At 37.0% G+C, this 27934-nt stretch overlaps 1 protein-coding gene across 7 annotated transcripts in view; it reads left to right on the top strand.

Moving 5' to 3' along the window:
* Window positions 1-27934, top strand: part of MLLT10 (MLLT10 histone lysine methyltransferase DOT1L cofactor) — a 249207-nt gene that overhangs the window by 174845 nt on the left and 46428 nt on the right. For 6 of the 7 annotated variants that reach the window (XM_060161293.1, XM_060161275.1, XM_060161303.1 and 3 more), the window contains one exon: window positions 304-336. The exons of the other annotated variant lie outside the window; for it this stretch is intronic. In XM_060161293.1, the coding sequence (XP_060017276.1) occupies window positions 304-336 (33 nt within the window). The remainder of the gene's footprint in view (window positions 1-303; window positions 337-27934) is intronic. 7 annotated transcript variants of the gene reach the window in all.

Raw genomic sequence — 27934 nt, forward strand, 5'->3', positions numbered from 1 at the left:
TAGACTACTAAATGTCTTTTTAAAAGTAGCTTTATTTATTACTAAGGAGATTTGTCATCATTATGACAGTATATCTGACATGTTATTTAAATTTAGTAGGTACTATATTGGCAAGTGAAATGCAGTATCTAGAAATTTATACCATGTGAAGACTGAGCCAAGCTTGTAGTTTTAATGATTTAAGCAATGATCCAAGGTAGATTTACTGAGATTTTATTATACTGATGCAGCCTATGCCTATGTATTTCTTTTGTGTGTTTGAGAATGATCTTAACCTGAAGTCCTTTTTTCCTTACTTGAAAGCTTTCTCAGAGTTGCTGAATGCAATACACAATGGTAAGTTTTATTAGAATCTTCTCTGGTGGTTCATTTATTACAAAGGTTGCCTTTTGTAGAGATTCCCAATTGAAAGCTTGCATGTTCCATTGATGAAGTGAAACCTAGCTCTGAATCAATTGTTCAGCACCTTAGTGAAAACTTTTTGTGGATTGCCTACAGGAGGATTATAGGTCAACTTAGTTCATCAGTTTGGCTTCTGTTGTCTCTTTGTAAGGCAAAATGGTGATAGTGTTGTTCTACCTTTATGAAAGTCATTTTTCTATTTTTGCAGATAGTTTTTTCTAGTTCTTATGAGCTCTGGCTTGCCAGTGCAGTTGGTGATTGGTACCTACATCAGGAATTTGCTGCTTCTTCCACAACTGGGAATGTGAATTTTATTTTTAGGATTAAAATAATAATAATAGTTTTATTATTCTATTTCTCTATTCCATTTAGTGAATAAACATAAGATAACCTTTTACATTATGTCTAATTTGAGGCCAGGTTTTTACAGGGACTTGCATCTTTTGCAGGATTGGGTTCTGAAATCAGAATATAAGGCAAATGCTATCATTTTTTTTAACTTTTAAGATATAATTATAATGGAGTTTATTTTTGCAAAAGTGGTAGGGAGTTTCTTCAGTTCCAAGAACCTTCCTTAATTATTTGCTGTTTAAAGAAAATTCTTGAATCTAGTATCATCTTTGTTGATTATCTTTTTTAGTCATTAGCTGACATACCTCTTATTTGTTCAAGACTGTTTAAATGATTCCAAGCAGTTTTCCCAACACATTTTCATTAACTTTCTGAAATTTTGCATATTTTGCTAATGTAATTTAATTTGCACGTCGTTTTGCATTGCATTTGGATTAAATTGTCAGGTGTTTACAAATCTATAGCCAGCAAGAGACTAATGGCACGATGAACAGGCATAGACACTGTGTTGATTTGAGGGCTAGTGTGGTTGGGATGGGAAACCCATAATGAGCATTTTATTGATGGGTACATTTTTAAAATAACTCTTGCTTCCCTGTGTAACCTGGAACTGCAGACTCTTAGAATAAATATTCCAGATAAAAAGGAACTCTTGAATATTGGGTATCTAGAGGAAAGGGATTAGAAGCATTCTTAAGAATAAACCAAATATGTTACCATTCTTTGATAGGAAAGTATAAAACATTATTTTCAGTTTGCATAGGTAAATTTAGACTTGCTCTTTAATTTTGGAATATTAGAATTTGGAGGCATGCTGAAAGTTTGAAAAGAGTATATTTGGGGTAAAAAAGGAAGTAGATACTGTTGGGAGCCACCTAAATCCTTTGTCGTTATTACCTGACATAGTACTGGGTTGTATTAATTTAACAGGCAAATTGTCATGTTTCTTTGCATTGGTGAATGAAGTTAATGTCATGGGATTAATATAATGAACACAGGTTTTCTTTAAAATCTTGGGTTATTTTGTAACTGGAAATTTGACCCCCATCACCCATTCCATCCCATCCATTGATGGACATTTAGGTTGTTTCCGTGTCTTGGCTATTGTAAATAGTGCTGTAGCGAACATGGGGGTACATAGATCTTTTTGAATTAGTGCTTTTGTCTTCTTCAAATAAATACCCAGAAGTGGATCCATATGGTAGGACATTTTTGTTTTTTAAAGGAACCTCCAAACAGTTTCCCAGTAGTGGCTGCACCAATTTACATTCTCACCAACAAGGGTTCCCTTTTCTCCACATTCTCACCAATACTTATTTCTTGTATTTTTGATAATAGCCATTCTAACAGATGTGAGGCGATATCTCGTGACTCTCATTTGCATTTCCCTGATGATTAGCGATGTTAAGCATCTTTTCATATGTCTGTTGGCCATCTGTGTGTCTTCTTTGAAAAAATGTCTCTTCAGATCCTCTGCTCAGTTTTTAATCGGATTTTGTTTCCCTCTTGAATTATAGGAGTTCTTTATATATTTTGGATATCAACCCCTTATCAGATACAATTGACCCTTCAACAGTTGAAACAACTAGGGGTTGGGGTGCTGACCCCTGAGCAGTTGAAAATCAAGTACTGCTATCTCTGCCTCAGAAACAAAGGAAATGACAAATGACTCACCCAAAGCAGGAAGCAGAAACAGTTTAGATAGAATCAAAACTTAAACCCTGGTTCATTTGATTCCACGTATTATGATTTAGAAGCACACACAAACTTTCCCCCACACTTAAAGATTTGTAAAATGAAAATACAGGTACTATGATTTTTTTTTTTTTTTTTGCGGTATGCGGGCCTCTCACTGTTGTGGCCTCTCCTGTTGCGGAGCACAGGCTCTGGACACGCAGGCTCAGCGGCCATGGCTCACGGGCCCAGCCGCTCCGCGGCATGTGGGATCCTCCTGGAGTGGGGCGCGAACCCGTGTCCCCTGCATCGGCAGGTGGACTCTCAACCACTGCGCCACCAGGGAAGCCCCAGGTACTATGTTTATTGAAAAAAAACAAAACATTAAGTGTACTTGCACAGTTCAAACCCATATTCAGGGGTCAGCTGTGTATGATTTGCAGATATTTTCTCCCTTTTGGTAGGTTGCCTTTTCATTTTGTTGATGGTTTCCTTGGCTTTGTGGTAGCTTTTTACCACTTGTTTATTTTTGATGTATTACCACTTGTTTATTTTTGTTTTTGGTATCAAGTCCAAAAAATCATCACCAAGAGCAATGTCAAGGAGCTGACTGCCTATGTTTTCTTATAGGAGTTTTATGGTTTCAGGTCTTACATTCAAGTATTTAATCCATTTTGTCTCTTTTGCCACAAATTGACCGTATACGCTTGGGTGTATTTCTGGGCTCCCTGTTCTGTTCCGTTGATCTATGTGTCTGCTTTTATGCCAGTACCATACTGTTTTGACTAGTGTAGCTTTGTAATATAGTTGAAATCAGGGAGCATGATGCCTCCAGGTTTGTTGTTTCTCACAATTGCTTTGTCTATTTGGGGCCTTTTGTGGTTCCATACAAATTTTGGGATTGTTTTTTCTATTTCTCGGAAAAGTGCCATTGGAATCTTCATATGGATTACACTGAATCTATGGCTTCCTTTGGGTAGTGTGGACATTTTAACTATTAATTCTTCCATCCCGTGACTACAGAATATCTTTCCATTGTTTGTGCCTTCAATTTCTTTCATTAATGTCATTTAGTTTTCAGTGTAGAGATCTTTCACCTCCTTGGTTAAATTAATTCCTATGTATTATTCTTTATGATGCAGTTGTTAGTGGGATTGTTTTATTAATTTCTCTTTCTGATAGTTTGTTATTAGTGTATAGAAATGCAACTGATTTTGTATATTGATTTTATATTCTGCAACTTTACTGAATTTGTTTATTTGTTTAACGTTTTCTTTTGTGGAGTCTGTAGGGTTTTCTATATATAGTATCATGTCATCTGCAAATAGTGACGGTTTTACGTCTTCGCTTCCAATTCGATGTCTTTTATTTTGTTTTCTTGCCTAATTGCTCTGGACTTATATTTTTAATTACAAAGACAAGTGTAGAATTGGCACCTAGTGAAGTAATATTTAGCCTGTGGAGGATTGAAGGAGAGTTGCTTGGACTTAGTTGGAAAAATCCATATGTTTGTGTTTTCTCCTTTTTCAAATGTATTCCATTTTTTTGGTTTTAATTGTGGTAAAATACACATAATATAAAATTTGTCATTTTAACCATTTTTAAGTGTACAGTTAAGTAGTGTTTAATATATTCACATTGTTGTACACCCAATCTCCAGAATTTTTTAATTTTACAAAAACTGAAACTATAGTCATTAAACAACAGCTCCCCATTTCCCCTTCCCCCCAGCCCCTGACAACCAGCATTTTACTTTGTTTGTATGAATTCAACTACTCTAGATACCTCATGTGAGTTAGAATCATGTAGTATTTGTCTTTTTGTGACTGACTTACTTCACTTAGCATAATGTCCTCAAGGTGCATCCATGTTATAGGATGTGTCAGAATTTCCTTCCTTTTTAAGTCTGAATAATACTAATACTGCATTGTATTATATACCACATCTTACCATTTATCTGTTAAGGGACACTTGGGTTGCATTCACCTTTTGGCTGTTGTAAATAAGCTGCTTTGAACATGGATGTTCAGATATCTTTTCAAATCTCCATTTTACCCAGAAGTGCAATTGCTGGATCATATGGTAGTTATATTTAAAAATTTTTTTAATTGAGGTATAGTTGATTTACAATATTATATTAGTTTCAGGTGTACAACATAGTGATTCAAAATGTTTATAGATTATACTCCATTTAAAGTTATTATACATTATTGGCTATTATACATCCCTGTGCTGTACAGTAGATCTTTGTAGCATATTTATTTTATACAGTTATATATATATATATACATATATATATATGTATATATGTATATATATATATGTATATATGTATATATATAATTTTTTTTTTTGTGGTACGCGGGCCTCTCACTGTTGTGGCCTCTCCCGTTGCGGAGCACAGGCTACGGATGCGCAGGCTCAGCGGCCGTGGCTCACAGGCCCAGCTGCTCCGTGGCACGTGGGATCTTTTCCGGACCAGGGCACGAACCCGTGTCCCCTGCATTGGCAGGCGGACTCTCAACCACTGTGCCACCAGGGAAGCCCAATATACACTTATATTTTTAATTTTCAAAATCTGTTTCCAAGGTGACTGCACCATTTTAAAAATTCCCACCAACAGTGTACAAGGATTCCAATTTTTCAATATCCTTGCCAGATGACTGCACCATTTTAAAAATTCCCACCAACAGTGTACAAGAATTCCAATTTTTCAATATCCTTGCCAACACTTAATTGTTTTTGCTTTTTTTTTTTTTTGATAGTAACCATCCTAATGGGTGTGAGGTGTCAAATGTTAGCTTAAAATTTTTTTTCTTCTTCATTATATTGAGTATCAAGCAATAAAAACTGTGAGACTTGTCTCTGGGGGGAGGAAAGAAAAAGAAGAATTTACATTCCATTTTATTCTTCTGTATTTGTTTTTTATGGTTGCTCTAACAACTTATCACAAACTTAAAGCAGAACAAATTTATTACAGTTCTGTAGAAGTCTGACATGGACCTCACTGGGTTAAAATTAAGGTGTTGGCAGGCTTTGAACCTTTTCAGAATTTCTAGAGGAGGATCTCTTTCCTTATATTTTCCAGTTTTGGGAGGCTGCCTGCTCTCCTTGCCTTGTGGCCCCCATCCTCCATCTTCAGAGCCATCAATTATGGGGAAGTCCCTCTAATGCTTCAGTCCGTCTGGTTCTCAGATACACTTTATGAGAACTCTTATGATTAGGTTGGGCCCACCCAGACAATTCAGGATAAGCTCTGCATCTCTGGGTCCTTAACTTAGATAAATTTGTGTAGTCCCTTTTGCTATTTAAGGTAACTTATTCACGGGTTCTGGACATTAAGGCATGGACACCTTGGGGACAGGTGGGGGGGCATTATTCTGTATACCATGTCTGCTCACAATTATTCTAACTGCCATACTTTAAGAAGATGTTACTAAAATCATTTCCAGGGTTAGGATTTATTAGTACATGTATTTTTTGAATAGTTTTGGTTTTAGCACCTTTTTTGTTAGCTTTTTTCCGATAAATTACTAGTGACCAGTTCTGGTTGCCAATTCCCGGAGACAGGTTTTTATCTTACTTGATTTCATTTCAGAGAAATTGTTGGCCATTCTCTTTTTTTTTTTTGTGGTACGCGGGCCTCTCACTGTTGTGGCCTCTCCCTTTGCGGAGCAAAGGACGCGCAGGCTCAGCGGCCATGGCTCCCGGGCCCAGCCGCTCCATGGCATGTGCGATCTTCCCAGACCGGGGCACGAACCCGCGTTCCCTGCATCGGCAGGTGGACTCTCAACCACTGCGCCACCAGGGAAGCCCGGCCATTCTCTTTTGAAGCTTTCTGTATTCCATTATAGCATTCACCTCTATCTTTTTTATAAATTATAAAATACTTCAAATTTATAGAAAAGTACAGAGATTATGAATTTATTAGAAATATAACACCTGTTAATATTTTGCCATATTTTCATACATCCTTTTTCAGCTTTTATTCTGAAATATTTGATACATTGAAAGCAATATGTATAAGTTATGTGGCCACACTAATAAAATGAGCACTCAGGAATCTACCACCAATTTAAGAAATAGAATGTTACCAGCACTGTTGAATATAGTGCATGCTTTTCACCATTGCATTCCCCAAGGTTAATGACCATCCTGAATTTTGTTTATCATTCCTTTGATTTAATTAATTGTTTTGCATGTACGTATAAAATTACACCCCTTATTTCTTTTTCTTTTTTCATACTTCTCTCATCCTTTTTCAGAGTAAATGGTTCTTGTTCTACTTCTCCAGTATCTTATCTTTTCCCCCCAAAATTTTTAATGAAGTAAAATTTATGTAATATAAAAGTTACAGTTTTAACCATTTAAAAGTATATAATTCAAAGGTTTTTGGTACACAGTTGGCCCTTGAATAACTCAGGGGTTAGGGGCCCTGACGCTCCTCACATGTAGAAAAATTTGGATAAAATTTATAGTTGGCTCTTTGTATACAGCTTTCATCCTTATTGTCAGTTTTGCATCCATGGATTCAACCAACCGAGGATCATGTAGTAATGCAGTACTTACTGTTGAAAAAAATTCACATGTAAGTGGACCCATGCAGTTCAAATCCATATTGGTAAATGGTCAACTGTATTCATAATGTGGTGCAACTGTAACCACTATCTAATGCCAGAACATTTTTAAAAAATTTTATTTTATTCATTTATTTAATTTTTGGCTGCATTGGGTCATCACTGCTGCACGGGGGTTTTCTCTAGTTGCTGAGAGCGGGGCTACTATTTGTTGCAGTGTGTGGGCTTCTCTTGTTGTGGAGCATGGGCTCTAGGCGCATGGGCTTCAGTAGTTGTGGCACACGGGCTTCAGTAATTGTGGCTCGCGGGCTCTAGAGCGCAGGCTCAGTAGTTGTGGCACACGGACTTAGTTGCTCCGCGGTATGTGGGATCTTCCCAGACCAGGGCTTGAACCCGTGTCCCCTGCATTGGCCGGCGGATTCTTAACCAGTGCGCCACCAGGGAAGCCTAATGCTAGAACATTTTTATCAATCCGGAAATAAATCACATACATCCCAATATATTCCCCTCCCCCTCTATACCCTGGCAATTAGTAATATACTTTCTGTCTCTGTGGATTTGCCTTTTGTTGAGTTGACACTACATGTAGAGGGAGTTTGTGTCTGGTTCCTTTTACTTGGCATAATGTTTTCCATATTTAAGCATAAGTTTTGTCTATGTTGTAGCACATATCAGCACTTCATTCTTTTTTCTATGGCTTGATGATACAAATTATATGAATATACATCACATTTGGTTTATCCAGTCATCAGTTGATGGACATTTGGGTTGTTTCCACTTCTTGACTGGTATGAAACTGCTGTGAACTTTCACACAGGTTTTTGTGTGAACATATTTTTTAAATTTGTCTTGTGTATATACTTAGGATAGAATTGCTGGGTCATTATGGTAACTCCTGTTTAACTTTTTGAGGAACTGCCAAACTATTTCCCACAGCAGCTGTACTACTTTACATTTCCATTAGTAGTATATGAGGGTTCTAACTTCACCACATCCTCACCAAGACTTGTTATTTTCTATTTTTTTTCCCTAGCCATCCAAGTGAGTGTGAAATGGTATCTTATTGTGGTTTCAATTTGCATTTACCTTATGACTAATGAATTAGCATCTTTTCATGTTCTTTTTGGCCATTTGTATATTTTCTTTTGAGAAAAATCTATTTATATCTTCTTGTATCAATTTTTGTAGTTTGGATGTTTCTAAGAATTTGCCCATTTCATCTAGATTTTTAAATCTGTTGGCATACAGTTATTCATAGTATTCTCTTCATAATCCTTTAAAAATATTTTTGGTAATATGGGTAGTAATATCCCCTTTTATTCCTGATTATAGTATATTTGAGTCCTTTTTCCTTTTTCCTTTGTCATTTAAGCTGAAGTTTAGCAATTTTGTTCTTTTCTTTTAATTGGAGTATAATTGCTTTATATGCCATTTTGTTCTTTTAAACCAACTTGTGATTTCATTCTTTTTTTAAAAATAGTTTTCCTGTTCTTTATTGTATTTCTGCTATTTATTTTTTTTCTTCCTTCTGCTTGCTTTGAGTTTTATTTGCTCTTCTTTTTCTGATTCCTTAAGATAGGAGGTTAGATTATTTATTTCAGATCTTTTTTTTGAAAGTAGGTCTTTACAGCAATGTCTTCCTGAGAGTATTGACAGTATCTTTTACGATTTCTTTGTGTACCTCTTGTTTTATTCCCAGTATCCTCTCCTCTACTTATTCACTTCTCATTCTATGCCTATTCTGTTGGAAGATATCTTATTCATACCTACAGATTGAGCAGTCATCTATATTCGTTAGATTGCCAAATCTCTGCCTCCAGTGTAGAATTTTATCTTGATTTTCAGACTCATTCCCAACAACGTAATAAACCTCAGTTCTTCTTACATTCCCACTCTAAGCCTGCTTCTTCTCTGGTGTTCCTTATCTGTATATGATAGATTAAAAGAATTAAAAGTTCTAAACCAGAGTTATGCTAGGGACTTAAAGAAATGAGAGGGAAGAGTTTAGTTTGTCACCATTTGTTTTTTTAAAGGTTTTTCCTGTTATTCATCACTTTAACTTGTCTTTTCCTTTATGTTTCCACTGCTCCTGCTTTGGCAATTCTGCGTAATTTGTTATATGAACTCTTTCAGCAACCTCTTAACCTTTATTCTGTTATCCAGCTCATTCTCTAGGTGTTACCAGAATCTATTAGGGTCTATGTAAAGATGCAGATCAGGGACTTCCCTGGTGGTCCAGTGGGTAAGACTTCAGGCTCCCAATGCAGGGGGCCCAGGTTCCATCCCTGGTAAGGGAACTAGATCCCACGTGCATGCCGCAACTAAGAGGTCTGCATGCCACAACTAAAGATACCACATGCCGCAACTAAGACCTGGTGCAGCCAAAATAAATTAATGTATGAATAAATAAATATTAAAATTTTTTTTTAATAAATAAAGATGCAGATCAGACCATGTCACTGTCTTACTTAAATCCTTTAAGGATTTTCTGGTATTAATGGGATAAATTTATATTGTTTAGCAAGGCATAAGGAGTTTTTCTGGCACTGACCTGCCTCTCCAGTCTCATTTCTTCTCTCCCACTTCTTGCTGCATCAGTATAATCTACTCATAGTTTCCCGATAGACTGTTCTCTGCAAAATCTATGATATAGACTTTGGTTGTGTCTGCTGCTGGTATGGCCTTCCTCCTTTCCTTACTAATGAAAGTAGAATTTAAAACTAAGCATAGATTTATCTCCTACAGAGTTTTTTCCAAAGTCTTTTGATAGAATTATTAACTAAAAAACAAAAACAAAGAAAACACTTCTGGGTTCTTGTACATAGTGATCTAATATTTTCTTCATTCTATTTCTACTGCTCCTCCGGACAGTTGTTTTTGTTTCTGTGATCTATATCTTAGTCATATTTGTCGCACATTTGTGAAACTTAAAAAAAAAAAAGACAAACCCATAAACTCTTCCGTTAGAAAGTTGAAATTCTGAAAAGTTGAAGACTGGATTACTTTCATTATTTACTCTCTAGTATCTGATACATCTCAAAATGTTTTATTATATAGAACTTTATAAAATTAAAATTTAGTATTTCACTGAGACTTGTTTTGGAAACTATAAGAACCAAGGAAATATTGTATGTTTAATAGTCATAGATGTTGAATTTTAAGCATCTATCTTGACTTGGTGTTTCTCATAGAGGATCTTAGGACTTAATGGTGGCGGGTTTTTTGAATGTGTGTAAAATATTCCATAAACTTTTTTTTAATGCATATAAATTTTTCCCTTTATTGTGTGTATTTTTATTTTTTTTATTGGAGTATAGTTGCTTTACAATGTTGTGTTAGTTTCTGTTGTATAGCAACATGAATCAGCTGTACGTTGAAATTCGTGTTTCTCAATAAGGAAATAAGAATATCATCAATACAAAGCAAAATACTTTCAGGAAAACACTTCACCAGTATATTTGTAAAAAATAGGCCCAGTGGGTTGAATTTTATGTCATCAGAGAAATTTAGGAAACTTAAGAGTTGAAGAAATAAAATTATTGTACTAACAGAGGAAAAAGAAAACTGAACAGATAGGAGAAAGATATAATGTAAAAATCTTTTAGTAAATGTTTGAAACTTTTAAGGCAATTTGGAAAGGCAAAATAGTCATTTGACTATTTTAGAAAACGATGTATGGGGGCTGTAAACTTTGAATAGATGTCCATGAAGTGAAGTGCCTTGTATTTCATAACATTTTGCTTTATGGTGGTACCTTGGAACTAGCCAGCTTGAGTAAGAGAATTTAGATTTCACAATATTATTAAACTCTAAGTTTAATTTCTGTTTCATTTGGTAGGTGTATTTAAAATTCTTATAATAATGATGAAACAAGTACTATGTATATAGGGATTACAGTTTAGTTTCATAGTCCAGTTAAAAACTAGCACATCATCAGCCTGGTTTTCATCATCCTATTTCAGGTATGATTTTGCTCTAGTGCTTTCTAGGTGGTTTAATAATTTATTTATTTGTTCATAGTTTTTCTTCCTCACTGGAGTATAAAGCTGTTTAGCATAGGAATTGAGTTTTTTCTTTATTTCATTGGTATTTAGTTCATCATCTATAGACTCTCCATTAATGTTAAATGAATAAATTGTCGTCAGTTACTACACAGCCCTTGAATAGGTTTTATATATTCTTTGTAATGTGTTTATTTTCTTCAGGAATTAAACTTTGCCTTAGGCAGTCTTGTTTCTGTCAGAGTAGGAACTTGGTTCTTTGCTGCAGTAATGGAGTTGCTTCATTTGTTTGTCTTGGCAGTTCTCACTTTTAATATAACTTTGAAATAGAAGATAAAAGTAGCTAGAGAGCTTGGATCTGTTTTCACCACAGTAACATTGCTAATTGATTTCTGTGCCCGTTTCCTACGCTGCTGAATGCCCTTTAATTATGGCACCCGGAATTTGTCACAGCCACGCTCATCAAACACATCTCACTTGATGGAGGCGGCAAAGTAATGCCAACCAGTTATTCATAGATTTCTCCTATAGGATTGAGAGTAATAGGGATGCTAATTGATTTTGGGGGTGAACATTCTCCCTCAAATATGGGATCCTATCCAGGTTTTTTCAGAATAGTTTGTAGGAAACTAGGTTTTTATTCTTCATATGTGTCCCCTTTTCGTTTCAGGGAAGCATTGAGATGTAGGGATTTAAGAACAAAGATGAGTAGTTATCAGACAGAACAGTTCTGTAGTACATCTGTGAATCATTTGAGAGTCACTGTGTGGGGGCTTCCGTGGCGGTGCAGTGGTTAGGACTCCAAGCTTCCAGTGCTGGGGACGTGGGTTCCATCCCTAGTTGGGGAACTAAGATCTCACATGCTGCTCGGCGCTGCCAAAAAAAAAAAAAAAGATTCACTATGTGTAATGAGGCATTACTGATGGCAGAAGCTGTCTCTGTGAACAGTGTGGAGATTGAGAACAGTGGATCTAGATTATTCTAGATCTAATTTCTTTTTAATCACAATAGACTTGTTTTTCCTTCTTACCCAATTAGTTGGTGTGTTATTTTTATACAATAAATTGTTAACATCCCAGGATACAGCAAATGCTGCTGTTTGTTTCAATGTTTGTTCCTGTGTAGGAAGGAATTTGACTGATTACTGTATAGCCTTGCTAAGTAGTATAAGACATATACTATAGATAAGACAGTAAGACTTTTTCTATTTCAAAGCATCGAAGCTACTTTGTCTCTTGGATCTCTTTAAGTTCCTGAAAGGTAGCCTTCAGAGACTCTTAAGTGATAAACAGAGAAGGATATTAACATTTGGATGGTGAATCAGCCACTGGGGAGATAAAGTCATTTTCAGTATGCATGTACTTATAAAGTGAAATGAATTTATAAGCATCTCATTGAAACTCCAAGAGAAGAAGACCCTGAAAAGTTCTTATTGAGTGAAGGAATTAGTGTAAATGGAAATGAATTTATAAGAATTACTTTTTTTTAAAAGAACGTTGCATTTATTAATTTGAAAAGTCGACCCAAATACTCACTGTCCATTTTTAAATGCCAAGGCTATTACATTTCCACTAAGATATATAAATTTGTTTGAAAAAATCACCTTTCAAATGTCAAAAATGTCTCATCAAATACTTTTTTTCAGGGTAGATTCCTTGGCTGTTGAAATGAGAAGCTATTAGCACACATGATTTGTGTTTAGTATATTATAGGTGTGTCCTTGATCATTTATATCCCCTCAGTACTCCGGCAGCTCCCCTTAAACTCTAGTTTCTGATCTTGTCTGTCCATTTATCCTCTCATCCAAAACAAACCCAAATAAAATCTCAGCAGGCCAAATCCCTCTCCATACATGCAGCAGACACTATCCCCAACCCTTCTTCTACCCTGCTGGAAATGGTAAGAAGTTGCTCTTTTTTTTTTAACATCTTTATTGGAGTATAATTGTTTTACAATGGTGTGTTAGTTTCAGCTTAATAACAAAGTGAATCAGTTATACATATACATACGTTCCCATATCTCTTCCCTCTTGCGTCTCCCTCCCTCCCACCCTCCCTATCCCACCTCTCTAGGTGGTCACAAAGCACCGAGCTTTAAATTAATTAAATGGTACTGCCATTGATAATATCTTTATTTAGGGTGCTACCTTTTTATTTTAGTGAAAAATAAATTTATAATGATTGAAAATTCCCCTTCCCCCCTTTTTGACTTTAACCCTACTGAGTTTTCCTCCTCATAATGTCTTAAGTTCCTCAACTTGTCTATCATGGTAGTTTTTAGGAACTGGTTATTAAAAATTCAAAATTAAAGTGTGTCCTTTCTTTAGACAGAGATGACAATTCTACACTAACAAAGCAGGAACTTAAATTCATAGGTATATAGCAAACTCAAGCATGATTCTAAAGGTAATAGTGTTAAATTAATCCTAATGTACCTTGGAAGACTTCACATATAAAGCAGTATTAGAGATCTGTAGTCACAGAAATGATAGCTGAAAGGAATTCTCCATAATTTTGGATGGTTGGTGGGATGAAGAATTTTATGATGTTCTTATTGTTGTACTTGTTTGGATTTGTTATATTAAGACATGGTACGGTGGGTTTTAGGATTCCTTAAACTATTTACCTGTCAGGGTCTAGACACCTTAAGTCTTTGATTTTTTTTCCTTTCTTTCTTTCTTTTTTTTTGCTGTGCGCGGGCCTCTCACTGCTGTGGCCTCTCCCGCTGTGGAGCAGAGGCCCCGGACGCGCAGGCTCAGCAGCCATGGCCCACGAGCCCAGCCGCTCTGCGGCATGCGGGATCCTCCTGGACCGGGGCACGAACCCGCGTCCCCTGCATCGACAGGCGGACTCTCAAACACTGCGCCACCAGGGAAGCCCCAAGTCTTTGATTTTTTAAGAACACTTTCTACAACTGTGACCCTTCTCTCTCACTGAGTGAAAGAAGAATCTGAACCATATTCTATGATTTATAATAATTATCTAATTCTGTAATGTGTCTCTAATACTTCTAGAATAGTTTGAGAGTGAGCGTGTGTATTCTGAATCCACTACTCTTAACCAATTAATGTATGCATCTACTCCACCCCTTTCTCTCTCCTTAAACCCTTAGTTTCACATATTAATAAAAGGAATCTTGCAGGCTGTATCTGCAATACGATGCATTCCTTCTAAAGAGTGTCGAAACTATTTTTCATTTGACAAGTATGTATTAAGTTCTTTCTATATCTAAGATCCTGGTTAGTTGCTTTGGCAGAAATAAGTATATACTGTAAATGGATCCTGCCTTTAGGAAAGATAAAATCTAAAAGGAAAAGAAATGTGTATATAAATAATTTCAAGATACGTAGTTTTAACTTCTTTAATGATCTACAGTATAATAAGAGTTCAGGGTCAGAGGAAATTACTTTCAACTGAGGGAAGGAGATGTCCAGAGAATGTAACATTTTACCTGATGCTTAAAGAGCATGTAGAATTTAGCTATATGGAGAATAGGGATCAGGGCTAGACTCCTAATCTCAGGAATACAAACCAGCACAAGCAGTGGCACATAAATGAGAATACACAGGGGCTTCCCTGGTGGCACAGTGGTTGAGAGTCCGCCTGCCAATGCAGGGGACACGGGTTCGTGCCCCGGTCCGGGAAGATCCCACATGCCGCGGAGCGGCTGGGCCAGTGAGCCATGGCCGCTGAACCTGCGCATCCGGAGCCTGTGCTCCGCAACGGGAGAGGCCACGGCAGTGAGAGGCCCGCGTACCGCAAAAAAAAAAAAAAAAAAAAAAAAGAATAAGCAGACTGTGTAAAGTGATGGTGATACTGCTATTTGCTTTGAATTAAGAAAAATAACACCCTTAGATACTAGGCCAAAGGGTTGAGAGTAGTTAGTGTTTGAGCTGGGAAAAAAAGATAAAACCTGTTGTTTAGGAAGGTTCATCTGGCTGTAGCATATAAAAAGATTAAAAGGAGCTAATGCTGGAACAGAGAAACCAATTAGATTTTTAATATAACGTAGCGAAATGTATTGAGTGCCTGAATGAGAATAATGAAGTCAAACTGATGGGACATATATTACCCAGGAAGAAACTGGTAGTAATTGTCAATGAACTGAATGGCAGGAGCTTGGGAAGGATGGGTATTCATTTACTAACAAGGTGTTTAGGTAGAGACGTTTAGCATGCAAATGGATAGATGAGATTAGAGTTTGCGCATGAAGGAGTATTGATAGTAGTCCTCCACATAGGGGTAAATAACTAAAACTCCAAGATTGGTCAAGGCTGAGAAATATTGATAGAGAAGAAGAAGAAAGGTTGGATCAGGTTTATTTTAAGATAGGAAAGTCAGGGTGGAAAGGAAGACTCTAGAAAGATCAAGGATCAAGACATAAGAGAAGAATATTTGATGGACCAAAGAATGTGGACAGATGGGAAGAGATCAAGTGAACAAGTAGCAAACAAGTAGAAACATTCAATGTAAAAAAACCCACAGTATTCATAATTTTGGATTAATGCATGTTTAAATTAGTAGAAATTTTAAAAGTAGCCTTTTCCCTCCAAAAGAAATGATTGTTACTTTCAGGTATGTGTAGTAACTTGAATGTGTTTACTACAAAAGTGGTATCCTTTTAGTGTACTTCAGAATAATGTTTTAATGATTATATGAGTAACAAATAATGATACCTATATATGTAAAGATTATGGTTCTGAGCTACAGTATTTTCTTTTGTAATACTGTCTCCTGAGAAGTTACCTCCTCTCCTTTTGTCAAAAATGTGTCTGTCTGTCTCTCATTGTATTCTCTGCCTTCGCCTAACTGAATCAGTCACCAAGTGGTACCCTTCTAAATATTTTTTCTAATTAATTAATTTGAAGCTTCCTAGATATGACTTTTATATGTGATTTCTTTATTATTTTCAGACTCCATCTTCTTCTTCATGGCCATGGGTTGGTTCAGATCCTTACTTAACCTCTTTCACAGATTATTGTGATATACTAGACTCCTTTTGGTTTTGTCAGTATACCTAGAGTTGGTCAGGTGGGCTGACCCAAGACACTATCTCAGAAATGAAGGTAGGAAAGAATGTTATTTAATCATTAATGATAAAAACATAAACTGTCAAGAATGCCAAATGTTGCTTGTCTTATTCTTCCTTAAAATAATCTTGGGAAACACATCATAATTGGGAAGTTACTTGCTTAGTGAATCTCCTACCAGAATAAGGAGTTAGTTTATGTTTAAAGACTGTCACCATCTTGATAACATTCTTTTTTCTCTCTTTATAATGCAGTTTATTGCTTTGCAGCTTCCTTTTACATTAATGTCAGGTCATGTGTTTTCTGAAAATCTGTCCCAATCACCTTGATTAAACCTGGAGTTATAGACCATGTCTTATGGTGAGCTGTTTCTATAGATGGCCGATATTACTTGTTTCACATTCATAGGGTCATTTTATTTCAGGATATCTAGATTTATGTATATACCTATTTCTGACAGAATAGTATATTTATGTAATAACAACTCAGTATTGGAATTATGTTTCTCAGATTTCTCTCCAGGATGCTTGTAATATTAGGTACAACTAATATTTTTATTCAAAAGTGTATTAGGAAACTTATATTGAAAGTTGTTCTGCGTGTGTCAAGATTTAGGAGACTAAAAATCTGATCTACCCAGATCAGTCCTTAAAGCAACTTTGGAGAGGAAACAAATCAGTGTAATAAACATATAAAGACGTAAGGGAAAATAATTTGAAACAAAGAAAATATTATAAACGGAAAGAAGTAGAAATTTTAGGTATGGAAGACTATTTTAATGGTTGAAGTAAAGAATGCAATATATGGGATAAATACAGCCAAGGAAGAAAATAATTAATGGAAAGTTCAGATTAAGGAAATCCCTAGAAAGGCAGAGAGGATCTATATATAAAAAATGAAAACAATATCATATGGAGGATAGAAGTAGAATCCAGGTAACAGGAGCCCCAGAAAGGTGGAGAGAGAAGGATGGAGAAGAGGAAAATAACCTGAAGAAATAATGGAGGTAAACTTCCTTAAAAAAAAAAAAAATGAGGTCTTAGATTGAAACAGCCCATGAAGTGTCAAAGAAAAGAGTGAAGGAGGGCTTCCCTGGTGGCACAGTGGTTAAGAAACCGCCTGCCAATGCAGGGGACACAGGTTCGAGCCCTTGTCCGGGAAGATCCCACATGCCACGGAGCACCTAAGCCCAGTGTGCCACAACTACTGAGCCTGCGCTCTAGAGCCCGCGAGCCACAACTACTGAGTCCGTGTGCCACAGCTACTGAGTCTGCGCGCCTAGAGCCTGTGCTCTGCAACAAGAGAAGCCACCTCAATGAGAAGCCTGAACACCGCAACTAGAGAAAGCCTGTGCACAGCAACGAAGACCCAACGCAGTCATAAACAAACAAACAATCTTCATCTGGACACATTATTGGGAAATTTAGACATATCAAAGAAATACATGGGGGCTTCCCTGGTGGCGCAGTGGTTGAGAGTCTGCCTGCCGATGCAGGGGACACAAGTTCGTGCCCCGGTCCAGGAAGATCCCACGTGCCATGGAGCGGCTGAGCCCATGAGCCATGGCCGCTGAGCCTGCGCTTCTGGAGCCGTGCTCCGAAACGGGAGAGGCCACGGCAGTGAGAGGCCCGCGTACCGCAAAAAAAAAAAAAAAAAAGAAATACATGGACTATTGTGAAGTGCTTCTTGGGGAGATTTAAAAGGTCTAAATAGAAGTGATTACTATTCTAAGGAAATGGTACAACATATGAAAAAGCTAGACTTACAGATAGATTTATCATGACAAAAAAAGTGGAAGGACTGGGAATGTGAAAATTATACTCCTATTTCTTGTAGTATCTCCTGGATTTGATTATCAAGTTTTATTTAGGAAGTTTACCTAAGTAACTTGAAAATATATCCAGGATATATTTTCCCAGACACCAAACCCAGGACAACAAATTGTATATTATTATGCATAAATAATAATTACATGGTAAAGGACTGTTGATTCCTTATAATATGATGCTTGTTTTCTTGGTGCTCAGATTCTAGTTGGAAGAGTCAGAAATGTAAATGAGTAATTACAGAATAAAATGTTAGACAAAATTATCATAGTGGATATGTTAAAGATTTATGTTATAGATTTGAGAGTAGTTTTTTCCTTGTCTTCATTTCCTAAAATTGAATATGGTCATTATATTCATTCATTCCATGCCGGGTCGTAGTTGCTGCATGTGGGGTCTTCATTGCAGCATGCGGACTTCTTAGTTGCGGCGTGTGGACTTTAGTTGCTGCACGCGAACTCTTTACTTGCAGCATGCATGCGGGATCTAGTTCCCCGACCAGAGATCGAATCCGGGCCCCCTGCATTTGGAGCACAGAGTCTTACCGATTGGACCACCAGGGAAGTCCTTATGTTTTCAATTAAATCACAAAACATTTTAATGAAGAATGGCAAATTGTTTTAATAGCTGCCACACCTAATAAGATTATGTTCTTCATTTTAATTGGCAATTTTTCTTTTCCTATTAAACCTTCCTTTTAACTTCCTTAAGCTAAAGAAACAGAACAAAAAAAATCACTGTGTAATGAACTTCATGTTTCTCATCTAGGATTATGATTGATACTAATTTATGTGTGTCTTATCTCTTCTTAGTGAAGTACTCTCTTCATTAAACTGACCATATATATATATATATATATATATTTTTTTTTTTTAATGGATGACCACAAGAAAAGCAACAATGACAGCAATTACCAAACACGAAACACACTCATACTATGTCATAATATTGACATTCATTCCAGTAATCCTCCTCTGTAACAGCTCCTTTACTTTGCAGTGAGAATTGATTTGTATATTTTTTGCCTCTGAATCCTTGTGGGATTTTTTTTTTATTCAAACAGAAAGTCAAAAAAATTATAATCATCCTCATCAGTTCACTCAGTCCCATGTAATTAATTTTTTTTCATCTTGATCTTTTGTTAGCACTTTTATGAATTCATCAGTTTTCCATTAGAGTTGTGAAAATGCTTATTCATTCAGTTCAGCATTATAGTCAGTTACCAGAAACCTGTACTTGTCAGTCTTTTCCGTGAATTCCTTAAAGATGAAACCCTTTTATAGGAACATATTTGCAAAAGCATCAGAGTACACCCATAACTGTCTGTAAATGACAAAAGACTTAAAGATGACCATGGTTAAAGATTTGATGAAAGTTCATAATAATGCAGTTGACAAGGAAATTTAGTTATTTCTGAGATATACATTTTAAAGTAATAGCTAGAATTATGACTTACAACATTATACCAGAACGTATAAGATTTTTAGAAATTTCATGTAATGTCTGAAACATTTATATTAACATATTTCCATACAAATACTTGAAAGAAAGTTTAATATTAGTTGTTTTTTTCTGTTTGTTTTTATATACTGCAGGTTCCTATTAGTTATCAGTTTTATACACATCAGTGTATACATGTCAATCCTAGTCGCCCTATTCATCACACCACCATCCCCACCCACCGTGGCTTTCCCCCCTTGGTGTCCATACATTTGTTCTCTACATCTGTGTCTCAATTTCTGCCCCGCAAACCGGTTCATCTGTACCATTTTTCTAGGTTCCGTATATATGCATTAATATGCGATAGTTGTTTTTCTAACTTAATTTCACTCTGTATGACAGTCTCTAGATCCATCCACATCTCAACAAATGACTCAATTTCGTTTCTTTTTATGGCTGAGTAATATTCCATTGTATATATGTACCACTTCTTCTTTATCCATTCCTCTGTCGATGGGCATTTAGGTTGCTTCCATGACCTGGCTATTGTAAACAGTGCTGCAGTGAACATTGGGGTGCATGTATGTGTCTTTGAATTATGGTTTTCTCTGGGTATATGCCCAGTAGTGGGATTGCTGGATCATATGGTAATTCTATTTTTAGTTTTTTAAAGGAACCTCCATACTGTGCTCCATAGTGGCTGTATCAATTTACATTCCCACCAACAGTGCAAGAGGGTTCCCTTTTCTCCACACCCTCTCCAGCATTTGTTTTTGGTAGATTTGCTGATGATGCCCATTCTAAGTGGTGTGAGGTGATACCTCATAGTTTTGATTTGCATTTCTCTAATAATTAGTGATGTTGAGCAGCTTTTCATGTGCTTCTTGGCCATCTGTATGTCTTCTTTGGAGAAATGTCTATTGAGGTCTTCTGCCTATTTTTTTTTTTCCTGCCTATTTTTTGATTGAGTTGTTTGTTTCTTTAATATTGAGCTGCATGAGCTGTTTATATATTCTGGAGATTAATCCTTTGTCTGTTGATTCATTTGCAACTATTTTTTCCCATTCTGAGGGTTGTCTTTTCGTCTTGTCTGTGGTTTCCTTTGCTGTGCAAAAGCTTTTAAGTTTCATTAGATCCTATTTGTTTTTGTTTTTATTTCCATTACTGTAGGAGGTGGATCAAAAAAGATCTTGCTGTGATTTATGTCAAAGAGTGTTCTTCCTATGTTTTCCTCTAAGAGTTTTATAGTGTCCAGTCTTACATTTAGGTCTCTAATCCATTTTGAGTTTATTTTTGTGTATGGTGTTAGGGAGTGTTCTAATTTCATTCTTTTACATGTAGCTGTCTAGTTTTCCCAGCACCACTTATTGAAGAGACAGTCTTTTCTCCATTGTATGTCTTTGCCTCCTTTGTCATAGATTAGTTGACCCTATGTGTATGGGTTTATCTCTGGGCTTTCTATCTTGTTCCATTGATCTATGTTTCTGTTTTTGTGCCAGTACCATATTGTCTTGATTACTGTAGCTTTGTAGTATAGTCTGAAGCCAGGGAGTCTGATTCCTCCAGCTCTGTTTTTTTCCCTCAAGACTGCTTTGGCTATTCGGGGACTTTTGTGTCTCCATACAAATTTTGAGATGATTTGTTCTAGTTCCGTAAAAAATGGCATTGGTAATTTGACAGGGATTGCATTGAATCTGTAGATTGCTTTGGGTAGTGTAGTCATTTTCACAATATTGATTCTTCCTATCCAAGAACATGGTATATCTCTCCATCTGTTGGTATCATTTTTAATTTCTTTCATCAGTGTCTTATAGTTTTCCGCATACAGGTCTTTTGTCTCCCTATGTAGGTTTATTCCTAGGTATTTTATTCTTTTTGGTGCAATGGTAAATGGGAGTGTTTCCATAAATTCTCTTCCAGATTTTTCATCATTAGTATATAGGAATGCAAGTGATTTCTGTGCATTAATGTTGTATCCTACAACTTTACCAAATACATTGATTAGCTCTAGTAGTTTTCTGGTGGCATTTTTAGGATTCTCTATGTATACTATCATGGCAGCTGCAAACAGTGACAGTTTTATTTCTTCTTTTCCAATTTGTATTCCTTTTATTTCTTTTTCTTCTCTGATTGCTGCGGCTAGGACTTCCAAAACAATGTTTAATGATAGTGGTGAGAGTGGACATCCTTGTCTCATTCCTGATCTTAGAGGAAATGCTTTCAGTTTTTCCTGATCTTAGAGGAAATGCTCATTCCTGATCTTAGAGGAAATGCTTTCAGTTTTTCCTGATCTTAGAGGAAATGCTTTCAGTTTTCACCCATCATAAATGGGTGTTGCATTTTGTCAGAAGCTTTTTCTGCATCTATTGAGATGGTCATATGGTTTTTCTTCTTCAATTAGTTATCATGGTGTATCACGATTGATTTGCATATATTGAAGAACCTTTGCATCCCTGGGATAAATCCCACTTGATCATGGTGTATGATCCTTTTAATGTGTCGTTGGATTCTGTTTGCTAGTATTTTGTTGAGGATTTTTGCATCTATATTCATCAGTGATATTGGCCTGTAATTTTTTTTTGTAGTATGTTTGTCTGGTTTTGGTATCAGGGTGATGGTGGCCTCATAGAATGAGTTTGAGAGTGTTCCTTCCTCTGCAATTTTTTGGAAGAGTTTGAGAAGGATGGGTGTTAACTCTTCTCTAAATGTTTGATTGAATTCACCTGTGAAGCCATCTGGTCCTGGACTTTTGTTTGTTGGAAGATTTTTAATCACAGTTTCAATTTCATTACTTGTGATAGGTCTGTTCATATTTTCTGTTTCTTCCTGGTTCAGTCTTAGAAGGTTACACCTTTCTAAGAATTTGTCTATTTCTTCCAGGTTGTCCATTTTATTGGCATAGAGTTGCTTGTAGTAGTCTCTTAGGATGCTTTGTATTTCTGCGGTGTCTATTGTAACTTCTCCTTTGTCATTTCTAATTTTTTTGATTTGAGTCCTCTCCCTCTTTTTCTTGATGAGTCTGGCTAATGGTTTATGAATTTTGTTTATCTTCTCAAAGCACCAGCTTTTAGTTTTATTGATATTTGCTATTGTTTTTTGTTTCTATTTCATTTATTTCTGCTCTGGTCTTTATGATTTCTTTCCTTCTGCTAACTTTGCGTTTTATTTGTTCTTCTTTCTCTAGTTCCTTTAGTTGTAAGGTTAGATTGTTTATTTGAGATGTTTCTTGAGGTAGGCTTGTATAGCTATAAACTTCCCTCTTAGAACTGCTGTTGCTGCATCCCATAGGTTTTGGATCACTGTGTTTTCATTGTCATTTGTCTCTAGGTTGAGTGCTTCAGTGATCTCTTGGTTATTTAGTAACGTATTGTTTAGCCTCCATGTGTTTGTGTTTTTTACTTTTTTTCCCCTGTAATTCATTTCTAATCTCATAGGGTTGTGGTCAGAAAAGATGCTTGATATGATTTCAGTTTTATTAAATTTACTGAGGCTTGATTTGTGACCCAAGATGTGATCTATTCTGGAGAATGTTCCATGCCCACTTGAGAAGAAAGTGTAATCTGCTGTTTTTGGATGGAACGTCCTATAAATATCAATTAAATCTATCTGGTCTGTTGTGTCATTTAAAGCTTGTGTTTCCTTATTTATTTTCATTTTGGATAATCTGTCCATTGGTGTAAGTGAGGTGTTAAAGTCCCCCACTATTATTGTGTTACTGTCGATTTCCTCTTTTATAGCTGTTAGCAGTTGCCTTATGTATTGATGTGCTCCTATGTTGGGTGCATATATATTTATCATTGTTATATCTTCTTCTTGGTTTGATCCCTTGATCATTATGTAGTGTCCTTCCTTGTCTCTTGTAACATTCTTTATTTTAAAGTCTATATTACCTGATTTGAGTATTGCTACTCCAGCTTTCTTTTGATTTCCATTTGCATGGAATATCTTTTTCCATCCCCTCACTTTCAGTCTGTATGTGTCCCTAGGTCTGAAGTGGGTCTCTTGTAGGCAGCATATATATGGGTCTTGTTTTTGTATCCATTCAGAAAGCCTGTGTCTTTTGGTTGGGGCATTTAATCCGTTCACATTTAAGGCAATTATCAATATGTATGTTCCTGTGACCATTTTCTTAATAGTTTTGGGTTTGTTTTTGTAGGTCCTTTTCTTCTCTGTGTTTCCCACTTAGAGAGGTTCCTTTAGCATTTGTTGTAGAGTTGGTTTGGTGGTGCTGCATTCTCTTAGCTTTTGCTTGTCTGTAAAGCTTTTGATTTCTCCATCGAATCTGAATGAGATCCTTGACAGGTAGAGTAATCTTGGTTGTAGGTTCTTCCTTTTCATCACTTTTAGTATATCATGCCACTGTCTTCTGGCTTGTAGCGTTTCTGCTGAGAAATCAGCTGTTAACCTTATGGGGGCTCCCTTGTATGTTATTTTCGTTTTTCCCTTGCATGTTATTTTTCGTTTTTCCCTTGCTGATTTCAATAATTTTTCTTTGTCTTTAGTTTTTGCCAATTTGATTACTATGTGTCTCAGCCTGTTTCTCCTTGGGTTTATCCTGTATGGGACTCGCTGTGCTTCCCGGACTTGGGTGGCTATTTCCTTTCCCATGTTAGGGAAGTTTTCGACTATAATCTCTTCATATATTTTCTTTGGTCCTTTCTCTCTCTATTCTTCTGGGACCTCTATAAGGCTAATATTGTTGCATTTAATGTTGTCCCAGAGGTCTCTTAGGCTGTCTTCATTTCTTTTCATTCTTTTTTCTTTATTCTGTTCCACAGCAGTGAATTCCACCATTCTGTTTTCCAGATCACTTACCCGTTCTTCTGCCTCAGTTATTCTGCTATTGATTTCTTCTAGTGTAGTTTACATTTCAGTTATTCTATTGTTTATCTCTGTTTGTTCTTTAATTCTTCTAGGTCTTTGTTAAACATTTCTTGCATCTTCTCGATCTTTGCCTCCATTCTTTTTCCTAGGTCCTGGATCCTCCTCACTATTATAATTCTGAATTCTTTTTCTGGAAGGTTGCGTATCTCCGCTTTATTTAGTTGTTTTTCTGAGGTTTTATCTTTTTCCTTCATCTGGTACATAGCCCTCTGCCTTTTCATCTTGTCTATGTTTCTGTGAGTGTGGTTTTTCTTCCACAGGCTGCAGAACTGTAGTTCTTTTTTCTGCTGTCTGCTCTCTGGTGGATGAGGCTATCTAAGAGGCTTGATGGGAGGGACTGGTGGCAGGTAGAGCTTACTGTTGCTCTGGTGGGCTGAGCTCAGTAAAACTTTAATCCAGTTGACTGTTGATGGGAGTGGCTGGGTTCCCTCCCTGTTGGTTGTTTGGCCTGAGGCCACCCAACACTGGAGCCTACCTGGGCTCTTTGGTGGGGCTAATGGTAGACTCTGGAAGGGCTCACGCCAATGAGTACTTCCCAGAACTTCTTCTGCTAGTGTCCTTGTCCCCACGGCGAGCCACAGCCCCATCTCCCGCCCAGTCCTGCCAAAGTCCTGCTATCAGTTCCCACTTGGCTTCAAAATCTGATTCTCTAGGAATTCCTCCTCCCGTTTCTGGATCCCCAGTTTTGGAAGCCTGACATGAGGCTCAGAACCTTCACTCCACTGGGTTGACTTCTGTGGTATAAGTGTTCACCAGTCTGTGAGTCACCCACCCACCAGTTATGGGATTTGATTTTACTGTGATTGCACCCCTCCTACCATCTCATTGTGGCTTCTCCTATGTCTTTGGATGTCGGGTATCTTTTTTGGTGAGTTCCAGTGTCTTCCTGTCGATGATTGTCCAGCAGCTAGTTGTGATTCTGTGTTCTCGCAAGAGGGAGTAAGAGCATGTCCTTCTACTCTGCCATCTTCGTTCCTCCTCCCATATATATATATATATGTATATATATATATATATTTTTTTTGTTGCCGAGCGCGCGCCTCTCACTGTTGTGGCCTCTCCCGTTGTGGAGCACAGGCTCCGGACGCAGAGGCTCAGTGGCCATGGCTTACGGACCCAGCCGCTCCGCGGCATGTGGGATCTTCCCAGACCGGGGCACAAACCTGTGTTCCCTGCATCGGCAGGCGGACTCTTAACCACTGTGCCACCAGGGAAGCCCTCCCACCTATATTTTTATACTTCGTCTTAGCTAAGTGTTTCTGTAGACAAAATCACACCATGTACGAATTCCTGCCATTGTAGATTCATGATATTACCCTTGAGTGATATTTAAATTGCTTCACAGTGTTAGTACACATCTCTAGGAAGCTCTTAATTTTTGCCATGATTGTTCTTTTTTTTTTTTTAACATCTTTATTGGAGTATAATTGCTTTACAATGGTTTGTTAGTTTCTACTTTACAACAAAATGAATCAGTTATATATATACATATGTTCCCATCTCTCTTCCCTCTTGCATCTCCCTCCCTGCCACCCTCCCTATCCCACCCCTCCAGGCGGTCACAGAGCACCGAGCTGATCTCCCTGTGCTATGCAGCTGCTTTGCACTAGCTGTCTACCTTACGTTTGGTAGTGTATATATGTCCATTCCTCTCTCTCGCTTTGTCACAGCTTACCCTTCCCCCTCCCCATATCCTCAATTCCATTCTCTAGTAGGTCTGTGTCTTTATTCCTGTCTTACCCCTAGGTTTTTCATGACTTTTTTTTTCTTAAATTCCATATATATGTGTTAGCATACGGTATTTGTCTCTCTCTTTCTGACTTACTTCACTCTGTATGACAGACATTAGGTCTCTCCACCTCAATACAAATAGCTCAGTTTCGTTTCTTTTTATGGCTGAGTAATATTCCATTGTGTATATGTGCCACATCTTTTTTATCCATTCATCTGATGATGGACACTTAGGTTGTTTCCTTCTCCGGGCTATTGTAAATAGAGCTGTAGTGAACATTTTGGTACATGACTATTTTTGTATTATGGTTTTCTCAGGGTATATGCCCAGTAGTGGGATTGCTGGGTTATATGGTAGTTCTATTTGTAGTTTTTTAAGGAACCTCCATACTGTTCTCCACAGCAGCTGTATCCATTTACATTCCCACCAGCAGTGCAAGAGGGTTCCCTTTTCTCCACATCCTCTCCAGCATTTATTGTTTGTAGATATTTTGATGATGGCCATTCTGACTGGTGTGAGATGATATCTCATGGTAGTTTTGATTTGCATTTCTCTAATGATGAGTAATGTTGAGCATTCTTTCATGTGTTTGTTGGCAGTCTGTATTTCTTCTTTGGAGAAATGTCTGCTTAGGTCTTCTGCCCATTTTTGGATTGGGCTGTTTGTTTTTTGTTATTAAGCTCCATGAGCTGCTTATAAATTTTGGAGATTAATCCTTTGTCAGTTGCTTCATTTGCAAATATTTTCTCCCATTCTGAGGGTTGTCTTTTGGTCTTGTTTATGGTTTCCTTTGCTGTGCAAAAGCTTTGAAGTTTCATTAGGTCCCATTTGTTTATTTTTGTTTTTATTTCCATTTCTCTAGGAGGTGGGTAAAAAAGGATCTTGCTGTGATTTATATGTCATAGAGTGTCCCGCCTATGTTTTCCTCTAAGAGTTTGATAGTTTCTGGCCTTACATTTAGGTCTTTAATCCATTTTGAGCTTATATTTGTGTATGTTGTTAGGGAGTGACCTAATTTCATACTTTTACATGTACCTATCCAGTTTTCCCAGCACCACTTATTAAAGAGGCTGTCCTTTCTCCACTGTACATTCCTGCCTCCTTTATCAAAGATAAGGTGACCATATGTGCATGGGTTTATCTCTGGGATTTTTATCCTGTTCCATTGATCTATCTTTCTGTTTTTGTGCCAGTACCATACTGTCTTGCTCACTGTAACTTTGTAGTATAGTCTGAAGTCAGGGAGCCTGATTCTTCCAGCTCCGTGTTTCATTCTCAAGATTGCTTTGGCTATTCGGGGTGTTTTGTGTTTGCATACAAATTGTGAAATTTTTTGTTCTAGTTCTGTGAAAAATGCCAGTGGTAGTTTGATAGGGATTGCATTGAATCTGTAGATTGCTTTAGGTAGTAGACTCATTTTCACAATGTTGATTCTTCCAGTCCAAGCACATGGTATATCTCTCCATCTATTTGTATCATCTTTAATTTCTTTCATCAGTGTCTTATAATTATCTGCATACAGGTCTTTTGTCTCCTTAGGTAGGTTTATTCCTAGATGTTTTATGCTTTCTGTTGCAGTGGTTTTTCTCCTTCAATTTGTTAATATGGTGTATCACGTTGATTGATTTGCATATATTGAAGAATCCTTGCATTCCTGGAATAAACCCCACTTGATCATGGTGTATGTTCCGTTTAATGAACTGTTGGCTTCTGTTTGCTAGTATTTTGTTGAGGATTTTTGCATCTATGTTCATCAGTGATATTGGCCTGTAGTTTTCTTTCTTTGTGACATCCTTGTCTGGTTTTGGTATCAGGGTGATGGTGGCCTTGTAGAATGAGTTTGGGAGTGTTCCTCCCTCTGCTATATTTTGGAAGAGTTTGAGAAGGATAGGTGTTAGCTCTTCTCTAAATGTTTGATAGCATTTGCCTGTGAAGCCATCTGGTCCTGGGCTTCTGTTTGTTGGAAGATTTTTAATCACAGTTTTAATTTCAGTGCTTGTGATTGGTCTGTTCATATT

Source organism: Lagenorhynchus albirostris, chromosome 1 (genome assembly GCF_949774975.1).
Source record: "Lagenorhynchus albirostris chromosome 1, mLagAlb1.1, whole genome shotgun sequence".
In the NCBI taxonomy this organism is placed as follows: Eukaryota; Metazoa; Chordata; class Mammalia; order Artiodactyla; family Delphinidae; genus Lagenorhynchus; species Lagenorhynchus albirostris.